The following is a 26,294-nucleotide window of genomic DNA, read 5'->3' on the forward strand; positions in this document are numbered from 1 at the left end:
CAAGGTCGCAATTTTGTAGGGACCAAAAACATAATTAACCCTTTTGTTATTGATGTATACAAAACAAAAACTTTTATCAAGAAAAAGGTATATGAAAAACTTGATCAATCAAAATACACCGTTGGAACATCTTAAGGTAATTAGTGACCAATATTTGCCACATTCAACTTCAATGGTTGGATATCTCCACTTCTTAGAAATCAAAGACAAATATTTGTTCACCTCTGTTTCTCTGACCAATACATCAATTTCAACTTCATTCCTTATAAACTAGTTACAAACCCGTGCTTCGCACGGGGTGCATTGCTTTTTTCCGGATAATTTTGTTTGCAAACACGTATTTATTAATACTTAAAATTAAAGTGATTGCGAAGATAGATATTATATGCATAACGATATTCTTACATTGATATAAAATTAAAAAAGCATAAATCATAGTATACCATGTTCAAGAAGGGTCTATTGTGCTGAATAGCAAAAACAAAAGTTATACAATGCAAATTCCAAAGTAATTGTTAATGACGGATTAGAAATAGAAGCACTTGGTGTGCGTGCTTGCCTACCTAGTTTCTAAGATTGTTTCGGACAATCTCAACAAATAATGACTTCGGAGGATCCTCTAGTTCAAAGAACAATCTATCTCCTTCACATAATTTGCTCTTTTAGAAATTTGTTCCAATCCTCTCCTAGATATTTTTCATTAGGACCCCTGTTAGAAGTAATAAGCTTGCATTCATATTGTTTTCGGGTATTCCATTCCACTAATGTGATGTTGTGTTGTGTATCTGGAAGCACGTTGATGGAAATTTTATTGGGGAAGTGCTAAAGAGGGAATAATAATATGAATCAGTTAATGGTTAGAATTAGAAAAATTGAATATAAAAGTAGTAGTGTAGGTGTAACTTACCATCATCTGAGATGTCAGTCTGTTTTCCCAAGGCTTAGTGACTTTTTTTGCGAAGTGATACAAATCAGGATCATAATAGTCTTCATCGTCTTCTGAATCTGAATCAATTTCAATGACTTCCTGCTTAATAGTTGTGTTTTGAGAAGAAGCATTGTTCTCGTTGACCACAGCTATCTTGAACCTATTGAATTTACCGGTAAATTCGAATCTAACTTTCGTTGGTTTGTTCCACTGGAATGCTGTTGCAACATTTATACCAGATGTGATGAAATTTTGGTTTTTTGATTGTCCAAACCTTACTCTTATACTTATTTCATTTTCATGTATGAGCCATGCATAAGGATGTTTCTTTAGCTTGTTGAAGTAGTGTTCAAAGAATTCATGGCAGACACGAATTTTTGTCTGAAAATGTTCAGAGATATATAGATATTTTAGAATATAACCCTTGGAAAGAAGTAGAATGTATAAAGTAGTTTATTTCTATAAACACAAAATTTTTGTTGCCAATAATCTTGTATAATTACCATTCATATCATATAAATATTAGAAGTGCAGCAGATGAAATGATCAATTCATACAAAAAAAATTGAACTATTACAAAAATATTTTGTCATATATAAACAGAGCAGGATCACAGTTTTCAATAATTTTGTGAATTGTCTTTAGTTGATTGCAAAAAGCTAACTCATGACATCATATGACCTCAAACACATGATAATTTTTCTTTTAAATGAGAAACTGATTTACTTAGAGATTCTATTGAGTACCTGGTATGGATAAACAATCGATTCAAAGCATCTCCTGAAAAGAAAGAGACAAAAACTTCTGGTTTTTATAAATTTTAATCAAGTTGTATATTTAATTGTAACCAGCTAACTGCCTCCAAACAAAACATTTACATCGCGTTAACAGAGAGAAGCCAATCAAGATCCAATTAAGTGGAAATTAAAAAATGAAAGAGAATTAAAGGAAAGAAATTAGAACTCCAACAATGTACCTTTATATCTTGTTTTGATATTCTTGCTGACCAATAAGCTAAATCTATAGCACATATTGGCAAAGACTTTGAAAAGGAAAGCTTAATTATGAAAGTCATTATCAGCTAAACACAAACTGTTCATTGTTTTTGTTTGAGATTTGGTATGAGGTCTAATACACTGAAACCTTTATGTTAGCTCAATTAAAAGTCAACGACATACACACACAAGCAATATATAATTATCACGCAAACAAACATAAAAACACCGCTTCTTATTTGAAAGATGGAGATCCTGCAATCATATATGACAGTAGGCATTCTGTAATATGCTGGCACACTTGCTGGAAAAAAACATTTGTCTCACTCCTTCAGCCTTGATAATGGGGAAAATGATACCTGATGCACCCTGAAATATCATGGAAAAATAAATATTTGATTAAAAAATTCAGAATTTGTTGCAGTACCAGCCAATAACTACTAATATTTGATGAGAATGTGGTAGAAAATAATTAAATGTAATGTTTGAAATCGATACATCCTAAGGTAAGTTTGATCTTTATAGATACATTTTTTTCAGTTATATACATAGCTTATACTTGAGCACTTTTCAGAAAAGTACTCACAAAAATCAATCTAGCTCCGATCCACATTCATTTTGGAGAAGGAAACGGTATCAAGAGGCGGCCAACACCGTATACAGCCACCGCGAAGAAATGTAGAACCAATCTCAATGGATGCGGATTCAGACCGGAGAGTAGAGCTATTAGTCCATCTGAGCAAACACCTCCAAGGCTCAAATAATCAAAACATGCTCGGTGCATTTCAATGCTAGCTAGATCAGGAGATGCACAAAACACTTTGTACAATGCACCTGCTAATGTGTTTATTGTAGATGCCACTGGCTTCAAATAGAATCAAGCAAAGATTACAAAGCACATTAACTCATGAACTTATATATGCAAAAAAACAGTAAATTTCAACATGAAGAAAAAAGTGCTTGATATAACACTTATTGATCCATGCCATTCAGCACGGTACACTGTCCCAAATGATCCTGCATAAATAAAAGAACAGCAACAATTAGAGCCATCGCGTCATCTATGCTCCTTCAAAACTGCAAAGCATAAGAAACAGAAAATTTACCAGCACCAATGCGTTCTTTGATCCGCAGCTCATCCCATGATATCTCAAGTCAGTCCATTGCTAGTGACGGTTCAAGATTCACATATTTTGCAATATCTCCAGCACCCTGGTTATAAAGTCGATTTTCTACTTGTTCCTGCTTTGACTGGATACCATTTACCACTGAACTTCCCTTTGCAATGATCTCATTGTAAGAAATTTCTTGGACTACAACTGAATCTTTACCAACAAATGGAATGTCATGTAATAATGCTTCAGAGGCTGGGCGAAGAGCTTCAGAAACACATTCACAAGTAGAAGGTAGCAAGCGTAAATTTTGCACATTGATGTCGCTGCCTTTCAAGCCAAAAGGAATTACAGGTGGTTATGTACCTAAATTAGATTTATCAACTAAAGCATAAATCAAGTCATTGTTATTTTTGAGCAAATCAGTTTCTTTATTTGATTGATCTATCTGTACACGACCTGTAAAAGATTGAGTAGCAACTAAGACCAACTTCAAAATCTGTCTGGTCTCTAAATTCAAATTTAATAAGACAGAACTATATGATCTAAGGATATGTATCATTTTTAAACTTGCTAATCAGCCATACTCCAAATGAAACTTTTGGGGCAATGGAGAATGAAACATGAGGCTAAATCTTGATTGATGATTGAATAGATCAATTTACACATGCACATCACAGTGATGTTTGTATGAATCTGCATAATTTGCAATGAAGTACAATTCATAATGAAGAAACCACTTGGTAGAACTATTTATACCCTACTATAAATAGGGTTCAAATAATATATGCACCTAAATAATAAAAAAAGCATCAATGCAACATATATGCTAAACTTGAAACACTCCAATATAGTTGATTAATATGTTACTGAACATTCTCTTTTTATTCAAGTAAGAAAGAAATTTATATTGCTTGCAAGAATTGAAAATAAAGAGTAGTATTGAAAGTGAGGGAAGATTCAAAGGAAGCATTAACAGGACATTCAACATATTCAAACTTGATCACTTAGGTGAAATAAAAGTTCATCACTACAGCTCATTATGATCTCCAAATCAACATAACATAGTCCTACTCTGTCTGTGAAAGTTGAGGAGATAAATCAAGAACTATTACCTGGTAATTCATAAAAGTTTCAATCAGCTCCACAGTTTGATAGGAGCCAAGCAATGTAGACTCGTACCTAGATTCAGAGAATTATCCATATGTTAGATATGTGATTACAAATTACACACTGAAATTTGAACCAAATCAAATTGTGTTTATCAAATCACTGAAATTAGAAAGACTCATACATATGTAAAGTGTTACTTAAATCATACTACCATCCAACAATATTATTGTCCACATTGACCTCTCAAAAGCAACGCATCATTTCAAGTTGGTAATTGGCACCATCAGCTTCAATTTCCTCGTCTTCTTCCCTCATCTGCAAATTTTAGAAATAGATATGATGAAAACTTAATGAGTCAATGTTAGCTAATTTCGAAATTGAGAGACAAAATAAACAAATAAAAAAAGTGATTTTGAAAATTAATATTTATATATCAATCAACTCAGAGAGTCATCTGAATGGCAAATAGGTGAAATTGCATCATATATTCAATAAGGAATCAAGCATGCACCTCTCTTTGTAAAACCTCATCAAGTTCTTGCTTATCATCTGGTGTTATGTCTTTAGCATACAAATGTGTTAAGTTATTCCTTATTCTGCACATGAAGACAATGATTACTAACACAAAGACTAATCCTTAGTGCAGAAATTGCCACAACTCCATAAATTGTACTTTATAAATTGTAATGACCTGTAATTACAAGACATTTATTGATTAAGCATCTAGGTCATGATTGGATAAACATCTTATTCTTAATTAAGCACTTATTCTTATAAGCATTCATCATATAAGTGCTTATTATAAACTACTTTTAAAAATTTAGGTTGTTGATTAATACCTGAAGGCCAGCATCTCTAACTCTTTTTTCTGTAAGCTTGAGTTGCTCCTCTGACAGAGTGATACCGGTGTATTTGCAACCAGTTCTTTTAACAACTTCAATGGCTAAACTTCCCCATCCACATCCAATCTCAAGAATTTCATGTTTCTTCTCTATTCTAGCATTGATTTATTTCAGGAAAAATTAGATATTATGCAAAACAGAATCTAATATAGCAATATAATAGAGACTAAAGTCACTCACTTTTTCAATCAGAAGAGATATTTTTCTCATTTGTGCATCTTTCAAGCCTTCATCTTCATCCTATCATATATAATTTCAGAAAAATAAAAATATAAATCAGCTAATGCAGATATTGAAGTAGCAGTAGTGTTTACATGATATTTAGGCTCAAGCATCAAATAATTGTTGTTCTTACCTTGAACACTGCACATGAGTATATCATAGTTTCATACAACTTTATACATGACTTTTTCCAACTGAGTTTGCTACTTCAACGCAATTTGTTAACACCAAATGAGACAGCAAGCATGCATTAGTTGTATCCAATTTTTAAGCATGTATAAAAATTCTTGTACAAAAATTTATTGCATTTTATAAAAAAAATCTAACATAACATCACAGATGTGTGAATCAAATTCAAAGAAAGTTAAGGAAATAGAAATTAGAGATTCTCAAATTCTTTCAAACACAATTCTCTAATAAAACCTTTTCCAAATTACAGAGAGAGAAATCAATTTCCTATATTCAACCCAGTTTTCCACCAGTCACATAAGCCCAATTGAAGTGTAACAATGAGAAAAGTAACCAATTTCCTCTATCCAACGCAGTTTGTTCATCATAAGCATTTGACAACCAAAACAAACATGCATACATGAAAACAAAATTCAGTAAAGTAAAACAAAACATGCAAAAAACAAAACCCACCAACACAAACAAACTCAAACAATCAAACAACCAAATGAAAAAAAACAACCGAGAAACAAAAAATCAACATATAACAGAAGAAAAACATCATTTCACATTCTTGTTACCTACTATCACAAAGCCATTCAAATTCTGGGTTCCCAGCATATTTCAATTCAAAATAAAAGATGGTTTCCTCAAACATGCAACCGAAATCAGTAAAAAAAAAACCAAAATCAATTAAAAAACAAATTCAAACAACCTTATTAAAAAAAATCAACATCTAAAATTCAATACAAAAAGAAAATCACCCAAAAAAACAATAAACACATAGAAACCACAAAAGCTTCACAAAACATAAACATGCATGGGAACCAAATACAAAAAGAAAATCAATTAAAAAACAAATTCAAACAACCTTATTAAAAAAAATCAACATCTAAAATTCAATACAAAAAGAAAATCACCCAAAAAAACAATAAACACATAGAAACCACAAAAGCTTCACAAAACATAAACATGCATGGGAATCAAAGATAGAATACCAACCTTTTTCTTGATCAATCACTAAAACACACCAAGGAAGAAGAAGAACCGGACTCAAGTGATGAGAGACATGAATGAGGTAGTGGGTAGGAATGAATGAAATAGTGGGAATGAATGAATTGAAACCGTACCACATCATATATATATATGGGGGAGATGGTTATTAATCAATTTACGAAAATACCCCTCCAAGGGCAAAATCGTAAAAAATACATACATTCATTTTCCTATCTAGGTTAGTAGATATGTATTGCCTTATTGAATCCCTAAAACATAGAAAAAGTTGTTATCTGTATTTATTTTTGTTGTAGTGCTTTTTTCGGTAACTATTGAGTTTTAGTGCATGTTGTATTTGTCTATGAAGACTATACATAGATAAATTTTGTTATTAGTATATGTAGAAAGGAATTGTGTACCTCTTCAGTCTTTTTAAATACATGCAGAATTACTCCGTTGTTTTACGCTTAACATGATTGCTTATCCTTCTTATACTGACATAAGCTTGTTGACAAAAGAAAAACTTAACATCACTGCTAATCCTTCTTGTATGCTTAAATCTTTTAAAATACACTATTAAAAATTGTCTTTGGTTAAAATCTCACATTTTCAAGGGATTTGATGAACAATCATCAAAACTTAAACGCATGCTTATCTAAAGCACAGTCAAAGTTCCAATTTCAATGGTCAATAATACCAACATACTCCCTCCGTCCCAAAATATAAGCAAAAAGTTGCCAACAAATGTCAATGTATATGGTTCAAAATTAGTACCAAATACATAAACTTATATTAACCTATTTTTGCTTACATTTTGAGACGAAGGAAGCAGTTCCAACAAGAATAGTTGAACCATATACATTGACATTTGTTGACAACTTTTTGACACAAAAAATTATACTCCAAATTATTATGTTTTAGTTTTCTTAATAAGTGTGATTTTTTTTTTTACTTATAATTTAGGACGGAACTACTACTAGTTCTATTCTTATCCACTAAGTTATGGAATTAACAAATTTGATTGTAATCTTTCTCTTTCTTTTTATTTAATTGTGTTTTTATTTAATTGTTGTTTTGGTAATTTAATGGTATAAACTCTCTCTTAATTATGTCTACTTACTCTTTCTCAATAAAATTAATTAACGCTATATTTTGAAAATTTGAGTTTCTTTGGAGAGAAGTTAAAATTTACTTAAATGAAAAATAGAGTTAAATTTTGATTAAACTATTGACAATTGTTTTAATAATTTTACTTTAAATTATTTAAAAAAATTATGAACAACATTTAAACTATTGACTATAGTTTTATATGAAAGAAAAATAGAGTGGGTGCAACAAAATAAGAATTTGTTCTTGTTTGAAGGTATACGCGAAGGAAAAAAAAAACTACAAAGATCCACTTTCTTGAGTTGAGTGTATTATCTTAAAACGACATAAATATGGTAAGTAGACGTAGTTGAAAAAGAGTATAGTTAGAAAGTATTAAAAAGAGTAAGTAGACGTAATTGATAAAAAAAATATATTATTATTCTCTTTCTCAATCACATTTACTTACAAAGTATTGTTTTTTTTTTAAAAGAACATACTCCCTTTGTCCTAAATTATAAACCAAAAAAAAAAAACACATATTCTTGTCCCAAATTATAAGAAAGAAAAAAACCAACTTTTATCATATTTAATTATGTTATTTAAAAAAAAATATCTTTTCTAAAGGAAAATTAAATGTAAACTGCATTCAATTTGCTTTCCCTTTCATTTTCTCTATAATCAATAAGCAATGAAAATTGTTTTTATATCTTCCTATAAAACTTATTTCAAGGATAACATAAGAAACTATGTTACAAGCTACTATGTTTTAATTTTCTTAATAAGTGTGAAACTATTATTTTTTTGCTTATAATATGGGACGAAGCGAGTATATAGTATTATTATTTTTTAAATAAGATATATTATCACTATTTTTTTAAAGAATATATTTTTTTTAAAGAATATTATTTATTTATTTAAAACATAAATAAAAGGATAAATAAATAAGGAAAAGAAAAGATAAAAGGCGAAATGTTATTTAAAATTAAGTTAAAGGAAGACATCTATATAATATAAATTTACGGCCGATTCCATAGCCCTTTATGGAAATGTTTTTTCTCCTCCTATTCTTATGACACGTGGCACTCTCATCCTATTCTTTTTTCAAATACTCTCACCACATTCATCCTCACAAATTTGTATTTATTGTTTATGTATAAAAGGAAGTTTTACAATTTCAAATTCTAATATGCTTCAAATTTCAAATCAAACATTTCCTATTCATTCAAAAAATACGAATTCCAAATTATTGTTGATTTATTTTGTGAAAACGTATGCTTTATATTTGTAAAAATAATTAAATGTTTTTTCTTTCTGCTAAACGTTTCGTATTTTAGAAATACAAATACAAAAGGAAGTTTTACAATTTCAAATTCTAATATGCTTTTTTTGAATAATCAAATAATTTAAATTAATATATTTGAATTCAGATATTAAAATAAATCAAGTAATATCTAATTAAAATACGATTAATGAAATAATTATTTAAATATCAAAGAGATGAAATAATTGATATATGTCAAATAATAAAATTATGATTTGATTTGTCAAAAAAAAATGATTTGATAAAAGTGTAACATTTTAAAATAATTTAATTAGATTTGGTAGTAACCATTAATTTGTTATATAATTTAACTAGATACATTTTACTTGGTACCCAAAAAAATAATATTTGGTTATTTTGTTAAGGTCATGTATGATACAAATATTTTTTTTTTTTTTGGTACAAGTATGATACAAATATTTACTAGACTAAAAAGTATACGTTATTTTTGTCAAAGGATAAATTCCACCACAATTAAATTTTTTAATAAAACGCCGATTACCGCAACAAAAAAAGAGGACGTAAACCCCATGTTTTTCTTATTAGATATTTCTATTTTTGGTAGAATCATGTAATTTAATTTTGGTTGAAATACAAAAAGAAAAATATTAAATGCTATTAAATTGGTTCCTCTTTTTTTTTAACGTAAATTGATTCCTCTTTTTTTTGGCAATAATATAAATTGATTCTATTTAATGGTCTTGCTAAAATAAACGTTGAACCTTCCCTAAAAAAATAAAGTAAGCCTTAAACCAAAAAAAAAATTAGGAATTGCTTAATAGCTAAAAAAAATAATATTTCAAGACCTTTCCTCTAAAATCGCAAAAACCGTTGAACAGATTTCACCAAAAAAATTTTAATGAATTTCGTTCAATTGTTCAATGTTTGTTTTATGAAAGAAAAAGAAAATCGGATACTTTATTTTAGGACAGAAAAAGATTGGAATTGGAGGTATTTAATTTGAATTGAAAACGTATCATTAGAGAATATCAAAAATATGATTTCAGTTGATTCTATTTAGTGGACCTGCTCTAAAAAAAATAAGCCTTAAACCAAAAAAAAAAAATCGGAATTGCTTAATAGATAAAAAAAAAATTATTTCAACACCTTTCCTCTAAAATCACAATGGCCAAACGAGATTATATCAATAAATTGGCAATGTTATTAAAAAAATTCCCAACATCATTCAATCAATGTGTATCTTCTCTATTAAAAAAAATATCGCAGGAATAATGCAAAAAAATATTACATATGTGTATCTCTACATTTTGTTATTAACACGGTTCAAATATAATTTGATTTTTCAAATCATTATTTTTTTATTATTTTATATTAGTTTTTATTTTCATTCATAAGAATTTCAATTCACACGTTTTACTTTGATAGTACACGTGACAACCTTATATTGAAAATGTTATTTGCTAAAATTTGGAGGAGTATTTAATGTACCAGAATGACAGCCGAAAATTTACATATGAAATTACTCTAATGAACTGAAAATTTTGGAGGAGTATTTAAACTTCTATTTTTATTCTTAAAAAAAAATATCCCCACTCTATTATATTTTCCAAGAATTTTTTTTAAAAAAAGTGTTCAGTATAAAAAAATAATGTTTTTATTTTGATATTAGAAATTTATATTTTATACACATTTAAATTTTAAAATAGTTTTCGAAATCCATCTTTCAATGTATTGATTTTTTTCTTATTTTCATATATCTGTCTCCAAAAATTGATTCTATTTTTTATATTTTCCACGGGTACAACAATTAAACTTATTTCACTCTAATTTTCTTTCTTTCAGCTGAACATATGGAAATTCAGCATATGGAAACCTATTTCACCTTCTCTTTAGGTGTTCAAAATGTGGATCTCGAAGAACGAATTTGATGAAATATGATGCACACGATGACTACTTTTTTTTTAAAACTATTCATGCACTTAATTTTAGAGCTACGATTTGTATTGTTGATCATATTTTAAATTTCAAATAGCAATGTTTCTTTTGCTCACCGACTATGTTATGATTTTAATATTGATTAAAATCATATTGAATATTATAGATAGTTGTTGTTAACTTGTTTTGTGTAATTAGGAAATTAGAGTGGACACTATCCTTTTTTATTGATTTAATTTCTTCGATGAGTGTTGTATCATATATATGACTTTTTTTTTCCTATTATCTTCATCCCTTTACCACAACAATGTTGCTAAAATTAAATATACAGATAAATATTAACACCTAAAAAGATGAATATAATATCCCTAAAAAAAAGAGATAAATATAGTAGGCCATCATGATAAAAAAAAAACGCAAATTATATATATGTAAAAAAGGTTTTTTGAAGTAATATATGTAAAAAAAAAGTTACTTTCTTAATTTCCGATAATCTAAACTCTCAAATAATAATTTTGAATGATAATGATTTTTTGTGCTGACCCTCCCGTTTCTATGGAAGGTCTATGATAGTATGGAGTTTGACCTGAGTCTAAGTAAAATTTAACCAATAATGGTCTCACAATAATTTCAACAATCAATTGACTCATTAAACAAAAGAAGCTATTGGCTTAAGACAAAACATAATTGCTATGAGCAGATCTTTTGAGCATTTAATTGCAGACACATATACTCAATAGATATTATATTTTTGGTATAATATCAAAGGAGTAATTCGCTTTTTATCATTTACAAATAAGGATTACGGATTCAATCTCACATGGTCCAATACATGGTAATATTTACAAGTTTTATACAAGTAAGTATAAAATGCCTAAAAAAAAAAGCAAGAGTAATTATTATTTTTCGATAATCATTAAGAATAATAAATGACAAATTTTATCAATTTTTTTAATAAAAAAACGAAAATAACTAAAGGATTCACATCTACCACTGCTTATAATGATTATTTTTTTTTAGAAATATTCATAATGAACTTGTGGACAATTGTCATGTGTAGACATTCAAGGATTTATTAGTAAATCATATGTATATTGGCTACAATAATATGGTGTGTACCACTTTTTTATCGTGTTGTGTTGTTGGTGTAAATATTTATTCTTTGGAAAAGCATTTTAAGAATCTCAAGTTGTATATATGGTCTTCGTTGTTCACCATCAAACAATAAAGATTTATTTTCAAACTGATGAAGAAATACAAATATTCAAAAGGACCATAAAAAAAACAAATGATATTAATGTAATAAAAAATTTCTAAATCATTAATCACATTTTAATATTAATGAAGATATTCTCCTTAATGAGAGGGATGTGTTTATATATATATATATATATATATATATATATATATATATCGTTAATGAGAATCACATTTTAAAAAATTTCTAAATCATTAATCACATTTTAATATTAATGAAGATATTCTCCTTAATGACTACTTTACTCCTATACAGGTAATGAGAATCACATTATTTAAATGATTTAATTTTGTTTAAATCGATTTAATATCATTAATAAAATACCTTAGATATTTAATGGAGAAATAAAGGAGAATCACGTGATTTTAATGCATTAATCACATAGAAACTGGTTTTAATCTTTACAGATATTCGACTTACTTGAGACATTTTTATCAGTGTTTTATTAAATAAATTTTATACAAACATAATTTTAAGTGTATATAAAAAATTATTGAATTTTGAGATATTTGACTTTGATAAGAAGTTCGTACGAGTGTTTAACAAATTTTATACAAATATAATTTTAAACATATATAAAAAAGTTTTTTTTGAATGTATATATAAAAAAGTTTTAGAAATCTTAATTTTTTTTTTGACAAAAGAAATCTTAATTAAGAAACCCAAATATAAACATATATAAAGAGAAATGCTAGCTACAAGAGAGTATGATCAGTTTTGGAACATGGAATATAGACACTCTTATATAAAAATATATTGAAATAGTTGGTGCTATGACTAGAAGGAAGATTATTGTACGTGCATATAGGAAAATAAGTGGTTGGATTAAAGGGCGAAAAAATTAGATAGTTCAAGGTTTAAGAATTGGTACACTAACAAAGTTAGATCGAGAAATGAGGTAGACATTATAATGAATACAGAATCAAAGAAGGATATTGTATATGTAAAAAGGATAGGACATCATATCATATCTATACAATTTATAGTGTAACAGTACGTCTTTAGTGTTACAAGTTAGACAGACAAATAGGGTAGACATTATTGTTGGTGAGGAATGAAAGAATGATATTATAGCTGTGAAAAGGATAGGAGATCAAATTCCTAAAAAGTGCAGTGGAACAATACATCTTTAATATCATGAAATTAAGTGGGTGGATGAAAGGGTGAAAGAATTAGATAGTTCAAGGTTTTAGAATTGGTACACTAATAAAGTTAGAACGAGAAATGAGGTAGACATCATAGTGAATACGGAATCAAAGTAGGATGTTGTATATGTCAAGAGGATAGGACATCATATCATAGTTATACAATTTATAGTGTAACAATACGTCTTTAGTGTTATAAGTTAGACCGACAAATAGGGTAGACATTATTGTTGATGAGGAATGAAAGAAGGATATTATAGATGTGAAAAGGATAGAAGATCATATCATATTCCTAAAAGTTATAGTGGAACAATACATCTTTAATATCATTAGTGCTTATGCACCCTGGGCAGGGTTAAAAAAAACTTTAAAAGTAAATTTTGGGATGATTTAGGAGGCTTAATTCTAAATATACCACTAGGAGAAAATATTTTTCTACGAGGGAACCTAAATGTGAATGTAGGGAGTGTTTTGAAGGCTTGAATAGGGGTATGATCTAAGGGAGATATATGCGGATGGTAAATTCATATACAAGGGTCGGGTGCAATAATCATGAGGCCGAGGTGTACACTAGGTTGCCTTAATCAAAGACCAAACCCAGCAAAGTACCACGACAAACCGTGGTGCTGCCTACACGAGAGTACCCCTGTCTCACAACCTAATGCCCACAAAGATCCTCTAAAAAATCGCAGCTGCACAGTAGCAAAGCTGCACTACAACAAGCTGAAATACCTGCAACTAAAAAATAGAAAAGCCAAGCGGACGCAACAGCAATTATGCACACACAAAAGCCTCCCAGCCAGCGGCTACATCACGTAATAGCAGCGCAGAACTGACCCTAACACACCCACAAATAATGCAAACAACATAAGGTTAATGCATGACCTACTATCAACGCCACAAAACTGTTCTTTAATTGATTATTTTTTCACGTTATCTAGATTAGTGAGCATTCATGACATCTTTTTGTAGCAGTTTCTATATCTATTTATTTTCGCGTTAATTAGATAATGGCTTGGGAAATCCTTTACAAATAAGCTTATTTTTTTTAGTTTGAGTTAAGCTGAAAGAAGCTTTTTTTCGATTAAGAATTGAGTCGTAACTTTAATATCATTTTTTCCGTTGCATTGCATATATTCTCTTACTATCATTTTTAGTTTTTATGACAAAGACAGAAGTGAAAATAGACATGTTTCAAGACATAATGATATATTTTTTTTTAAGGCCAGAACATGTTGCAATTGTCATTGATGAGAATTAGAACAAATGGCGTGTCATTATGCAACTTTAAAAGGAAAAGCTGCACTTAAAATGCATTAAGAGGTAACATAAAACTTCAAAGTAAAAACATGTCTCCACTGAGATATGCTTTTTTAGTGTTGTCTCCACGGCACTTCTCTTTGCGTACTCCTTTGTTGTTGTTTTTGAAGCAACACAAGTCAAATACTGCTTGGAATTCTGGGATGACGAGTTTAGCATCAGGGTGCAAATGACATGGACGAGGCAATTATAGTAAAGAACAAACCAAGAGTTACTAACTCTACGATACCATTCAGCATTTTCTACATTTTTTAAGCTGATATATTTACATTTAAAGAATTCTCATATAAAGCTAATATTTTATCTTTCTCTTCAACGTGCACACATATGCATGCAAAGGTATTAATATTAATTTCGGGACTTTACATTTAATATGCAGATCTGCGTATCAGTGACGATGACTTGAAGAAGTTGTGTTTGATTGAAATTGAAATGCTGCTTCAGGAAAACGGACGGTCTCTTATTGACTTCAAATCTATGCCCAGGCCAAATGCAGCAGACATGCCAACTTTCACAAACAAGCTTATCGTTGATGAGCTAAATGACAACAAAGATGAACTGGATAAGACACACGCTGATGTTGACTGATGAACAAAGATGTGTGCATGACAAGATCATGAAGTCCGTTGGTTCTGACGACGGTGGTTTCTTTTTCTTATATGGTTACGGTGGTACTGGAAAAACCTTTATATGGAAAACATTGTCAGATGCTGTTAGATCGAAGGGGTTAATTGTATTGAATGTTGCATCCAGCGGTATAGCGACTTTTCTATTACCAGGTGGAAGAACCGCGCACTCGACGTTGACAGTCGCTATTGAGATTAATGAGGCATCATCGCTTACGATGGAAAGGATAGTCCTAGGGCCGACCTGGTGTGCGCTGCAAAGTTGATAATTTGGGATGAGACTCCAATGATGCACCGATGGTGCTTTGAGGCAGTTGACCGATCAATGTGTGATGTCCAAGAATGATCCCCTAAACGAGTTTAGACCTTTTGGTGGAATGACAGTAGTTTTAGGTGGTGATTTTAGGCAGATATTGTCTGTTGTCCGAAAAGGAACGAGGCAGGATATTGTTGATGCCTCAATCAATTCATCAAAGATATGGGCTTATTGTAATTTGTTGAGGCTTACTGTTAATATGAGATTGGGTGCATCTTTGGTACCTGCAGAGCAGGAAGAAATTCCTAATTTTGGCAAGTGGATACTCTTAACTGGAGATGACAATGACGCTTCAGATGAGAATGGTGAAATGAAGGTAGAAATTCCTGAATATTTGCTCATATCGGACACAACAAATCCGTTGATGTCAATTCTAAACTTTGTGTATCCTGATTTGAATGATAACATTGGTGACCAGCTATTTTTCCAAGAAAGGGGAATACTCGCACCAACGCTTGATTCAGTTGAGCATGTTAACGAATATATGATTTCGCTGATTCCAAGTGAAGAGAAAGAGTATTTAAGCTCTGATTCTGTTTGTCGATCGTGTGAAAATTATGATGTCCAAAGCGAGTATTTCACAACAGAATTTCTTAATGGTATTAAGAGCTCTGGAATTCCAAATCACCGGTTGAAACTAAGGGTGGGATGTCCGGCTATGCTGATGAGAAACATCGATCAGGCCAATGGACTGTGTAATGGTACGAGGCTGACAGTTACACATCTAGGGAAGAGCACGGTAGTTGCTACTATAATTACAGGAGAAAAGGCAGGTACCAGGGTATTCATTCCCAGGATGAATCTTATTCCGAGTGATCCAGAACTACCCTTCAAATTCAGACGCATGCAATTTTCATTGACGCTTTGTTTTGCGATGACAATAAATAAAAATCAGGGTCAATCTTTATCTCGAGTGGGAGTTTATCTTCCTAAGCCCGTGTTCACGCATGGACAACTCTATGTCGTTGTCTCTCGAGTTACTTCTAGAAAAGGTTGGAAGTTGCTCATCTTGGATGAAGATAATAATGTTTGCAAGGAAACCAAAAATGTTGTGTATCGTGAAGTTTTTCAAAAAGTATGATCATTGGCTATGTTTTAGAATTGTTGTTGCTATAATTTAAAACACTAAAGTTACGTATTGTTTGGAAGTCGTTTTTCTTTTTTAATATCTTTGTAAGGCGTATTGGTAGACATGGCAACAAACCCCGCCCCCGCAAGACCCGGCCGCCCCCGCCCCGAATTTAACGGGGAAAAGCCGATTTAACCGGGTGCGGGTACGGGTGTGGGGGAAATTTGGAGTTTTAGTACGGGGGCGGGTGCGGGGTATGCTTACTCCCGCCCAGCACCCACCCCCGCCCCGCACCCGTTTTTTAAAAATTTCTTTCTTAAATTTTATAATCTTATTTCCATAAGTACTAACCTATTTTAATATAATATTACTCTTTAGAAACATATTTATTATAATTATTTTGCTCTTTTGAAAAAAGTTTATTAGATAAATAATTATTAATATAATTATTGTGTTTTTGTTGCTATGAAAAAATGAAAAAATATGCATTTTTTAAATATTTTATAAAAAATAAAGTTTTCGCGGGTGGGGGTGGGTGCGGAGCCGGGAGTTGAGGGCGGGGTTGGGTGTTCAATTTTTACCCCTGATATGGTTTGGGGGCGGGTACGGGTGCATGGAAGCGGGGGCGGGGACGGGGATTCTCAAACCCGCCCCCGGTCCGCCCTGTTGCCATGTCTACGTATTGGTCATTACATGACATGCAATTTCTTTATAAGCAGATCCTCCTGCCATTGACTTTTAATTGATGCACTTTTCAGGTATAACAGTACGCAGAACTTTTTTTTTACATCGTCGTTACCCCAAAATACAAATTTACATTAGACCATTGGTTTTGTAAAAAATAAAAACAAATAACAATCGGCGTTTCTGTAGCCCAAACTATATTTAGACACACCCATAAAAAATTTAACGTTTGCATTCACAGGCTATGGGTATACTTCTGACACTGACTATTATATAAAAAAAATATAATCTTTTTAGTTTTTATGATTAATAAAATATATTATGTCAACAAATAATAATATACAGTACGTCGGCGTATTTTTGCATAAATATTACATATGCTAAGTTTAACAATGAGTACATCTTATACTACAAATAATTAGTATAAGTATAAATCCAAATACTTTAATCGTTATGTGCAATGTTTAGATATTTCAAAATATATACAAAATTAACAACATTAAGATGATATTTTTTTCCATATCAAATTTAAACTATAACCACATTTATAATTTTTAGATAACATAATATAAAATCTATACATTTGATCAAAAAAAAATTTTATTTCCCGTGCTTGGCACGGGTCACTATACTAGTTGTATTTAAAGTGATGAATAAAAATCGGAAGAGTTTTCTTTTCATATTTAGAAACTCAAGAGTTTTGTTTGAATCTTTGATCGCTCCCTTTCTACACTAGACTACTCCGAGGTTGAAATGGCAGAGAAACAGAAAACGATACCGTCGAAACAAAACGACACCGTTTCATTCTTCGAAACTCCGACGCCGGCGAAGAGAGAAATGCGGGTAACCGTTCCTGAACAAAATCAAAATTACATCACGGAATTTCGAAACTACGAAGACGGTGCATGGTACACCGTTATGGTTACGTTGGAGGAAAAGGAAACACTTCGAGTAAGGTACGAAAAATTCACCGATGAAGAAGACAATATCTTCGAACCTTCTTTTTTCGAATCATTGGAAGAGCTTGTTGAGTTTGAGAAACGATTCAGACCTGTTTCCGTTCAAGTTCAGGATTATGAATGTCGGAAGCTTGTTAAGGGTGTTAGGGTTTGCGCTTCGCTGCGTTTCACACCTGATGATCTTCGCTTCTATGATGCTGTTGTTGATGCGGTTCGTTTGTTGTTTCGCCTTCTGTTTTTACTGCTTTTTTCAAACGCCGTTTTGAGTTTTTAGCATTTCATTTTTTTTTTTAGCATTTTTACTATTTTTACTGTGTTGCTAATTATGTTTGAGTTATTAATAATGAAGTTAAATATTAAGGCAATGGTATGTTGGATGTGTCTATTTGTTAAGACATAAAATTGATCTTATGACTTATAGCTTATAAGCTCGTATGATTAAAAAAAATACCGGTTTGGTATCTGTCATTTTTACACGAGTTTATAACATATTTTCATTAGCTTATTTATAGTTGTTTATTACAAGCTAATTCAAGTAGCTTATAGCTTTTCGCTTTTTACCTCAGTTTTATCCGTGCAATCTTAATTGAAAAAATATATATATTAATTTAATGCACGATTTTCATGTCATTTCATATTTATATGCTACTTCAATCGCTAATTTTACCAAACACTACAAATTCAATCGGCTAGCTTATCTGCTATCAGCTATAAGCTGGTTTCTACGTCATCAACTATAAGCTAGCCAATCAACTATCCCATATTTTTTACCAAACAGAGCCATAGTTGGATTTTGGGGGAAGTGTTTTTTAGTATTAAAGTTTATCAATTTTCATATTCTTTTTCGAGATTGATTGATTTTGTGGATGGTTTAAATTGAAAGTGTGAGAGTTTGTACAATTTCATGTACGTGCATGTTTGGTTATGTGGTGGGAAAATTTGATTTTAAGTGAAATGATTATATAAAATTGATTCTGACTAAAATTGAGTTGAAGGTAAAGTGATTTATGTTTGAATACATTCATATAAAAGTGAGTTGAGCAATAAATTTAAGTGTAAAAATCAATTCTAGAATTAAAGCTACAATTTCTAGCTTCAGGTAAAATCAATTATATTTTAGAGGTACCAAACATGTCATAGTCAATTCTAGAATCAATTTCGGCTTGGAGTAGAACTAAATACACATGACTGTATCAATTGATTGGGGGATTTGAAGGGTTAGTTTTCAATCATAATTTAAGGTCATCCATGCATGGATGCTTTTGTAATTGAATGCATATATTAATGGGTAAATACTTGTATTAATTGATTGGGGGGATTTGAAGGGTTAGTATCCAATCATATTATTGAAGTTCATTCATGTATGTAGCATGAATGGGTAGGTACGTATAAAGATATTTTCTGCATAAAGTTTAAGGCTAAACCTAGCTTTAGAAAATTTAGATGCATTCCATATTAGAGCTTTGGATTGCCGTTCTCTGCGCAATAACCTGAACCGTCTAGCAACATGAATTAAAGTTTTAGCTATGAGTTGGTCTTTTCAAGTAAATTTACATTTGAATCTGTGTTTGTTTCTGAAATTGTGTATTCCTCTCGTTGATGCAGTTCATCATTCTATTCTTTCTAGTACTACTTTTTTGAAACGCCATTTTGAGTTATTCGCTATGTGTTTTTAGCTTTTAATTTTATTGCATTGTTAATTTTTGAGTTATCACTATTCATTTCTGAACGTAATATTGAAGTTAAGTATTGTGGCAATACTTTAGACCGTTCAATTTTTGGGGAAGTGATTTTTAGTATGTACTTTTTCACATTCATTTCTGGCACTGATTGATTGTGTGTGATTTGAATTGGAATTGTGAAAGTTTGTTCAATGTCATGAACCATAGTTTTGTGTAAATACTTGCATTAATTGATTTATTTTTAAGTAGATACGTATATTAATGGGTTGATGCATATAAAGATATTTTATGCATAAAGTTCAAAATTAATTGGAAGTTTAAGATTAAGATGAAGTTGGTCTATGAGCTTTGCCTAGACAGCAAGAAGTGCAGAAATCAAAACACTTTTATTGCTAAATGGAATTTTACAAAGATTCAATACACTTCTTCGACTATCAGCACTAGGGTGTCCTAGTCTGTTATGCCAAGTAGAAAAACAGAGAGAGAATAAGCAGTGGAGGTCCAAAGTAACTCGAAGGATTATGAGACCATGGTACAGGGCAAGAGTTAGACTGCCATGGCATGGGTGATTGGGGAAAGTTACCATTAACCATAGAATTAGTGGAATTGGACCAGGAAAATTAGAATTGTTACTCTTTTGCTGGTGATCAAGAGGTACAGAGGGAGTGTAATCCTTCTTGAATCTATGATAACAGATAGAAGCATGGTGCCCAAACTTATGGCACACTTGACACTGGATGGAACTACGTCCACCACAACCATTGCCACCATGTCCACGACAGCCAGAGTGACCACCACGCTCACCTGAGCCATTAGAAAAGCGTAAAAATGATTGTTGCTCTAAGTTAGAGGATAGAGCTTGAGTACTCTCTGCCTCATTTGCAGTTGAGGAAGCAGTGAAATTGATAGTAGGAGAAGCCATTTTGCAAAAACGCTCAAGGCGAGCTTCATGACTTAGCAATAGAATTCCAACTTCTATGGGAATGGAACCAATCCTGCCACTAATTAATGAGATAGTAGACTTGTAATCTTGAGGCATACCCTAAGAGTGACATCCAGATGCGCACATGGAGAAATAGACTCACCAATTGCGTGAATTGAATCAATCGTGGTTTGAGTTTTGAGAAGAAACTCTGAAACAGAGCAATTGTCCATTTTCGTATTGCGAAGCTCAGAACAAAGCTGGAACAGCTTTGCATTGATGTGTGTTTGGAAATAAGTGTGAATCTTATCCCCTAGTTGCCAAGAATTCTTGGAACCGATCACGCGTCACAACATGTCGCGCGTAATTGTGGATTGTAACCAAGCTAGGACGTCGCGCGTAATTGTGGATTGTAACCAAGCTAGGAGCAACTAAACTTGTTGTTCCCATGCTTCAAATTTAGTAGAAATTTGATTCGCTTTAGCATCTACCAAAGTATTGAACATGATAGGAATCAAAGGATTTACCAAATAATGATGAAGTTGGTGTGCCTTAATCACAGGTTCTACCTGTCGGCACCAGAAAAGATAGTTCTCTCAATCGAGTTTTTCAGCGATTGCAGAGAATGAATTTGTGGCCAAGACGGAAACATCAATGGCAGAGCTCGCATCACTGCGGAATGCACTGGCAAGGTTTGTGTGGGGGCCACAGGATCGGCTTCTTTACTGATACCATTACCATATTAGAAAACTAGCTAGGGGTGGAAATGCTCTTTGAGCTGATTCTGTTATTTCTGTAATGAAATGAATTATTGAGATTACAATAGGTGCAATGGTCTATTTTTAGACCTTACATGTTTACTGGTTATAGCCAGTAACAGGGGATTCTCACTGAAACGTAGTTACTAGGGAGTTAAGGCAGTTAAAGTTAGTTACAACTTAATGATTCAATGTGCTAGAGACTACACTAGCTCTTGTGAGCTCTAGGCGGACTGTTCCTCTGATAAAGTTCATTTATGCATGGATGTTATTATATGTAAATGCCTATATTAATGGGTAGATACATATAAAGATATTTTATGCATAAGGTTTAAGATTAAACCTAGCTTTAGAAAATCTAGAAGCATTCCAAATTAAATGTTTGTATTGCCATTCTTTGGGTTGAAGGGTTAGTACTCAATCATATCATTCAAGTTCATTCATGCATGCATGTTTTTGTAAGTAAATGCATGTATTAATGGGTAGATCCATGTAAAGATATTGTATGCATTAAGTTTATGATTAAACCTAGCTTTATAAAACCTAGAAGCATTCCGTATTAAGGCTTTAGATTGCTATTATATGCAATAACTATTGTAGCAGCAGCATCTAGGATCAGGAATTGAAGTTTTAGCTGAGTTGGTCCTTTTTTAGTAAATTTTACTTCTGAATCTGTGTTTGATTGCGAAATTGTGAATGTTTTTATAGGTGGATGAACGCAAGCATTCTCGCAAAAAAGACGCGGAGTGCTTGTGCTTGTGTACCTTTATCCTGTCCTGGTTACATGGGCCAAATGAAGGAAAGTTGACTGCTGCCGAAATTGGTGACATTTGCATTGTGCAGCCTATAAAAGAGCACGATCCAGCTGTGGCTTTGTTCTTGGAGATTACAAGGAGGAGACTAGAATCACAATCTGGACAGGAATTGGTTGTGATCTGCCACAAAGGAATAAAAACTAAAACCAAAATGGGATTTTTCGAAAGAATGCAAAAGGTAAGTAGTGGGTGTGTAAAATGTATCTTTATGTTCCCAAAGTACTTTCCGTTATTTTGTATGTTGAGAAATTTGTAGTTATAGTATAAGATTTTTGATGTATTTCTGTGTTTGATATCTTATATTCCTCTCCAGGGAAGACGACGCGCCAAACGATCTGTTGTGGGTGCCTGTTCTCCTGAAGGTTTGTTTCTAAAATTCTATGTAATAGTAGAGGTTAATTCTAAAATTTGATTCAACTCATTGGGTTTTGCAGAAATCTTTTATGCCTTTCTGATATTTATTTTTTATGATTCTCTTTATATGATTTTCCTCGTGACTCTGTTAGGACCTTGGTAACCATGGTTGTCAAAATCACATATCAATATTTAGAATTATATTTTGTTAGTATTTACTCCCTCCGTTTCAAAATGAGTGTCGTTTTAGGTGTTTACACACATATTAAGAAATGCAATGATTAAGAGAAAGAGAATGGTTATTTTACCAAATTATCCTTATTAACTATTGGTTAGTTTTAAAAGTAATACTTTGGAAGTAGTGTGCAGAGTATTAATTGGAGGGTACAATTGAAAAGAAAAAGTTATTATTGCATTGGAAACTGAAAGCGACACTCATTTTGAAACAAATTTTTTTGGCTAAAGCGACACTCATTTTGAAACGGAGGGAGTATTTACTATACCTGTAGGATCATGTCAGATTCTACTGGACTGGTAAATGAGTTGTTAAGAGATATTCCGTATAAATCTCTATTTTAAATTATTATACGTGTGCTTTATAGATACAATTCCTCTAGTAGGTGGATCTTACTATCCTTGAGAGGCCAAGCTTGGTTCCTAGGTTGAACTTGCGAATATGGGAACCTGACTTATCAATTTTTCTCTAACTTTATGCATGTTCATATAAACATATTCAGACCTACTTTGCTTTCCAGCATGCTCTACACCCATTTATCATATTCATCAACTTTGGTTTTCATTCACTGCGCAATTGTTCTTTATATTTTTTCTTATGATAGTGTTCTATAATATAAATCTTCAAAACCTTTTCCTCACTTTTTCATTTTTTATTTATTTTAGTCAGCCCTGACGAAAGCATGGAAGATAAAGAGTTGGAAGCTAAAAGAAATGTGTGTATGATTCTGATAGGGAATCTTGATAAAGAATTATGTCCATCAACAGCTGTAGAGTTCTTATACAAACATACTCAAGTATCAGCTAGTGTGTTCATTTTTCCAAGTTTATCATTGGAGATATATACCAGGGGTGCCATTATGTTGCACACTGAACAAGATTTCCAAAAGCTTTGTGACTTTTTGACAAATCCAAATTACATCATAACATCTTCAACTGGCAGGTAGTATAGACTTATAGTTCCTAAACATTGATGTCTGTGTTATGTATTTTGATGAATAGCTTACTTGGGTTATTTACTATTGATTCATCCGTGAAAGGTGAATGCCTGATTCGTCAACCTAAGTTATTATTTTAACAAGGCTTCCAGGTTGTTTTGGCAGTAATTTTGTTTGTAATTTAACCCACAACACTTACAAAATTATTATGGATCTGCAAGTCTAGGCAAGATAATTCTGTATATGTTATTTATGATTGTTTTCATTTGCTATTTAAACCTCTTCACTGTCTTTTTTCAGGCCATGGGTGGTAATTGAAAAACAAGTAGGTCTCAAAAATATCAAAGCATCAATAGGAACACTGTTTCCTAAATCTGAGGTAGGCCTTCAAACAAATTTATTTCCTCCTCTTTTCCTCCAAAGAATAATTTAACGGCTCAGTAGTAGAGCATGGCTATTGGTCAAGACTATAGGATTGTCACATCATCAACCGTCTAAGGCACCAAAAGAAACGTTATTTGTATTTATAAAATTGTACATTTATCAATCTTATACTTGGTTCCCTGATGAAAATGCATGCCGTCAAACATGTAGTCCATTGGTTCTGAAAGTCTTATTATATTCTTCCAGATAACTTTGTAGTTTTAATAAGTTGTGCCACCAAGTTCACTTAATTAGACACTAGGCACGGCAGATTTTCATTTGGTGCGACATTAATTAAATTTAGTTCTTTGCATATATGTTTATTTACTGCTTAACATTTTGTCTTTCAGAATGCATCACAGGATGGAAACAATAGAAGGAGTAGCAATTTGAAGGTTGTACATTCAGGAACTCAAGAATTCAAGATTGCCAGTGCTAAGAGGGATTTGTTTTCGGAATTTGCTGATCACCAAGTGCGGCTGCACAAGAAGCTTGCATTTCTGGAAGCAAGTATTCATGAAATCTGAAACTAGGTTCTTTAGTGAACTTGCTTAACAGTTAACATTATGTTGTCCTCTATACTCGTTTTTGGTTGTGGGCGTATATAATTTTGTGGGCATGGGCGGATCCAGTGTGAAACATGGTGTGGCAGTTGCCGTACCAGATTATTTCCCATTTAAGTATATATATGGTATAAGTCATCTATATATCAAAGTTTCTTCGTTAGCCTAGCGGCATACGTTTGTTGGTGGCTTGCAGGTCCTCTGTTCAACTCTCGGCGAGTTGCTGTTTTTGATTTTTTTTTAAATATTAATTATTAAAAATGGTGTTGCAGGGAGTCGAACCTGTAACACCATGGTATAATGCTCTCACCCAAACCACTTTGCTGCAGTTTTTAAGTTGTCAAAGCTGTTCTCTGTTAATCGGCGAGTTGCTGTTTTTGATTTTTTTTAAATATTAATTATTAAAAATGGTGTTGCAAGGAGTCGAACCTGTAAGTAACATGGTGTTGCAGGGAGGGAGTCGAACCTGTAACACCATGGTATAATGCTCTCACCCAAACCACTTTGCTGCAGTTTTTAAGTTGTCAAAGCTATTCTCTGTTAATATATATAGTTGCTTTGCAAATTTTGCCACCCCAATATCAACGGTCTAGATCCGCCCCTGTTTGTGGGCATCATTTATAACTATAATCATGCAAGTTTTCCTTAAAAAAATTCCCTCCAAAACTCTAATCTATTAATTTTAATCATTAAATTAAAAAAAATAGAAATTTAAAAAATAAAAAATAGAAAAAATAACTTATATATCACTACTAACTCACGTCACTCACACATATAGGGCGGATACTTTAATGAAAATCCATGGATGAAATAAACGGATATTTCAACTACCTGTTATTTAATAATTGTGAATGTGGATTTGATGATATTCGTCCCCGCTATTATACTAAGTAATTTACACAAGTCTCGGCTATTATACTAAGTAATTTACATAAATAACCATGCTACAGCTTCATTTTTAGTCAAAAATCTCCTATATATACTTCAATTCGTCTTTAAAACAAGGAACTTTATTTATATTTTGAGGAATGCGCGACACACATTTAACACACTTTCCAACATATTTTTTGATTAGTTAAAATTCACACGGGTCTCACCAAATCATGTGGGTCCCATATAAATTTAATGGATCACATGTGAATTTTAACCAATCAAAAAGAGTATGTCGAAAAGTGTGTTGCTAGCATTTCTCTTATATTTTTGTTGAATCAAGGAACTTTATTTTTGTTAAACGTTATGAACTTTATTTATGCTTTTGTTGAATCAAGGAACTTTGTTTTTGTTAAATGTGATTAACTTTTTTTGGTTAGAAATGAAATGTATAGATATTTTTATTGTAATGTCTGTATATTATTATGTTTTGGTAACAAGGAAAAAAGAAGAAGGAATGCAACAAACTTTTATTCTTAATTTTGTACTTAAAAAGTGGTGAAATCGAAGTTTTGATTAGATTTTCTTGAAATTTCATGAGTGTTGATCTCCTTGT

General features: G+C 31.7%; 1 protein-coding gene and 2 long non-coding RNA genes across 11 annotated transcripts; 1 reads left to right on the forward strand and 2 right to left on the reverse strand.

The window, feature by feature from the left end:
- Positions 1–381: 381 nt before the first annotated feature.
- Positions 382–1,048, reverse strand: LOC146940676 (uncharacterized). Its single transcript, XR_015032130.1, has 2 exons — positions 908–1,048; positions 382–822 (listed from the first exon to the last, which is right to left on the reverse strand). It is a non-coding gene; the product is annotated as an uncharacterized LOC146940676 (long non-coding RNA).
- Positions 1,049–1,853: 805 nt separating this feature from the next.
- Positions 1,854–6,555, reverse strand: LOC146940677 (uncharacterized). 9 transcript variants are annotated; one of them, XR_015032127.1, is made up of 10 exons: positions 6,443–6,555; positions 5,406–5,475; positions 5,231–5,290; positions 4,988–5,139; positions 4,660–4,744; positions 4,360–4,463; positions 4,151–4,217; positions 3,030–3,365; positions 2,510–2,940; positions 1,854–2,292 (listed from the first exon to the last, which is right to left on the reverse strand). It is a non-coding gene; the product is annotated as an uncharacterized LOC146940677 (long non-coding RNA). The 9 variants fall into 9 exon arrangements; XR_015032124.1 differs by having other exon boundaries at positions 1,888–2,292; positions 4,330–4,463; XR_015032121.1 differs by having other exon boundaries at positions 1,888–2,292; positions 4,330–4,463; positions 4,988–5,144.
- Positions 6,556–17,795: 11,240 nt separating this feature from the next.
- LOC146940678 (uncharacterized) lies at positions 17,796–24,959 on the forward strand. Its single transcript, XM_085754389.1, has 6 exons — positions 17,796–18,330; positions 22,190–22,474; positions 22,610–22,658; positions 23,551–23,827; positions 24,123–24,201; positions 24,596–24,959. Exons 1-6 carry the CDS (start codon positions 17,914–17,916, stop codon positions 24,770–24,772), a joined length of 1,284 nt encoding a protein of 427 aa, XP_085610515.1. The 5' UTR covers positions 17,796–17,913; the 3' UTR covers positions 24,773–24,959.
- Positions 24,960–26,294: the final 1,335 nt, after the last annotated feature.

Source organism: Medicago sativa, chromosome 3 (assembly GCF_051527215.1).
Source record: "Medicago sativa cultivar Bolivia chromosome 3, Bolivia_mono, whole genome shotgun sequence".
Lineage (NCBI taxonomy): Eukaryota > Viridiplantae > Streptophyta > Magnoliopsida > Fabales > Fabaceae > Medicago > Medicago sativa.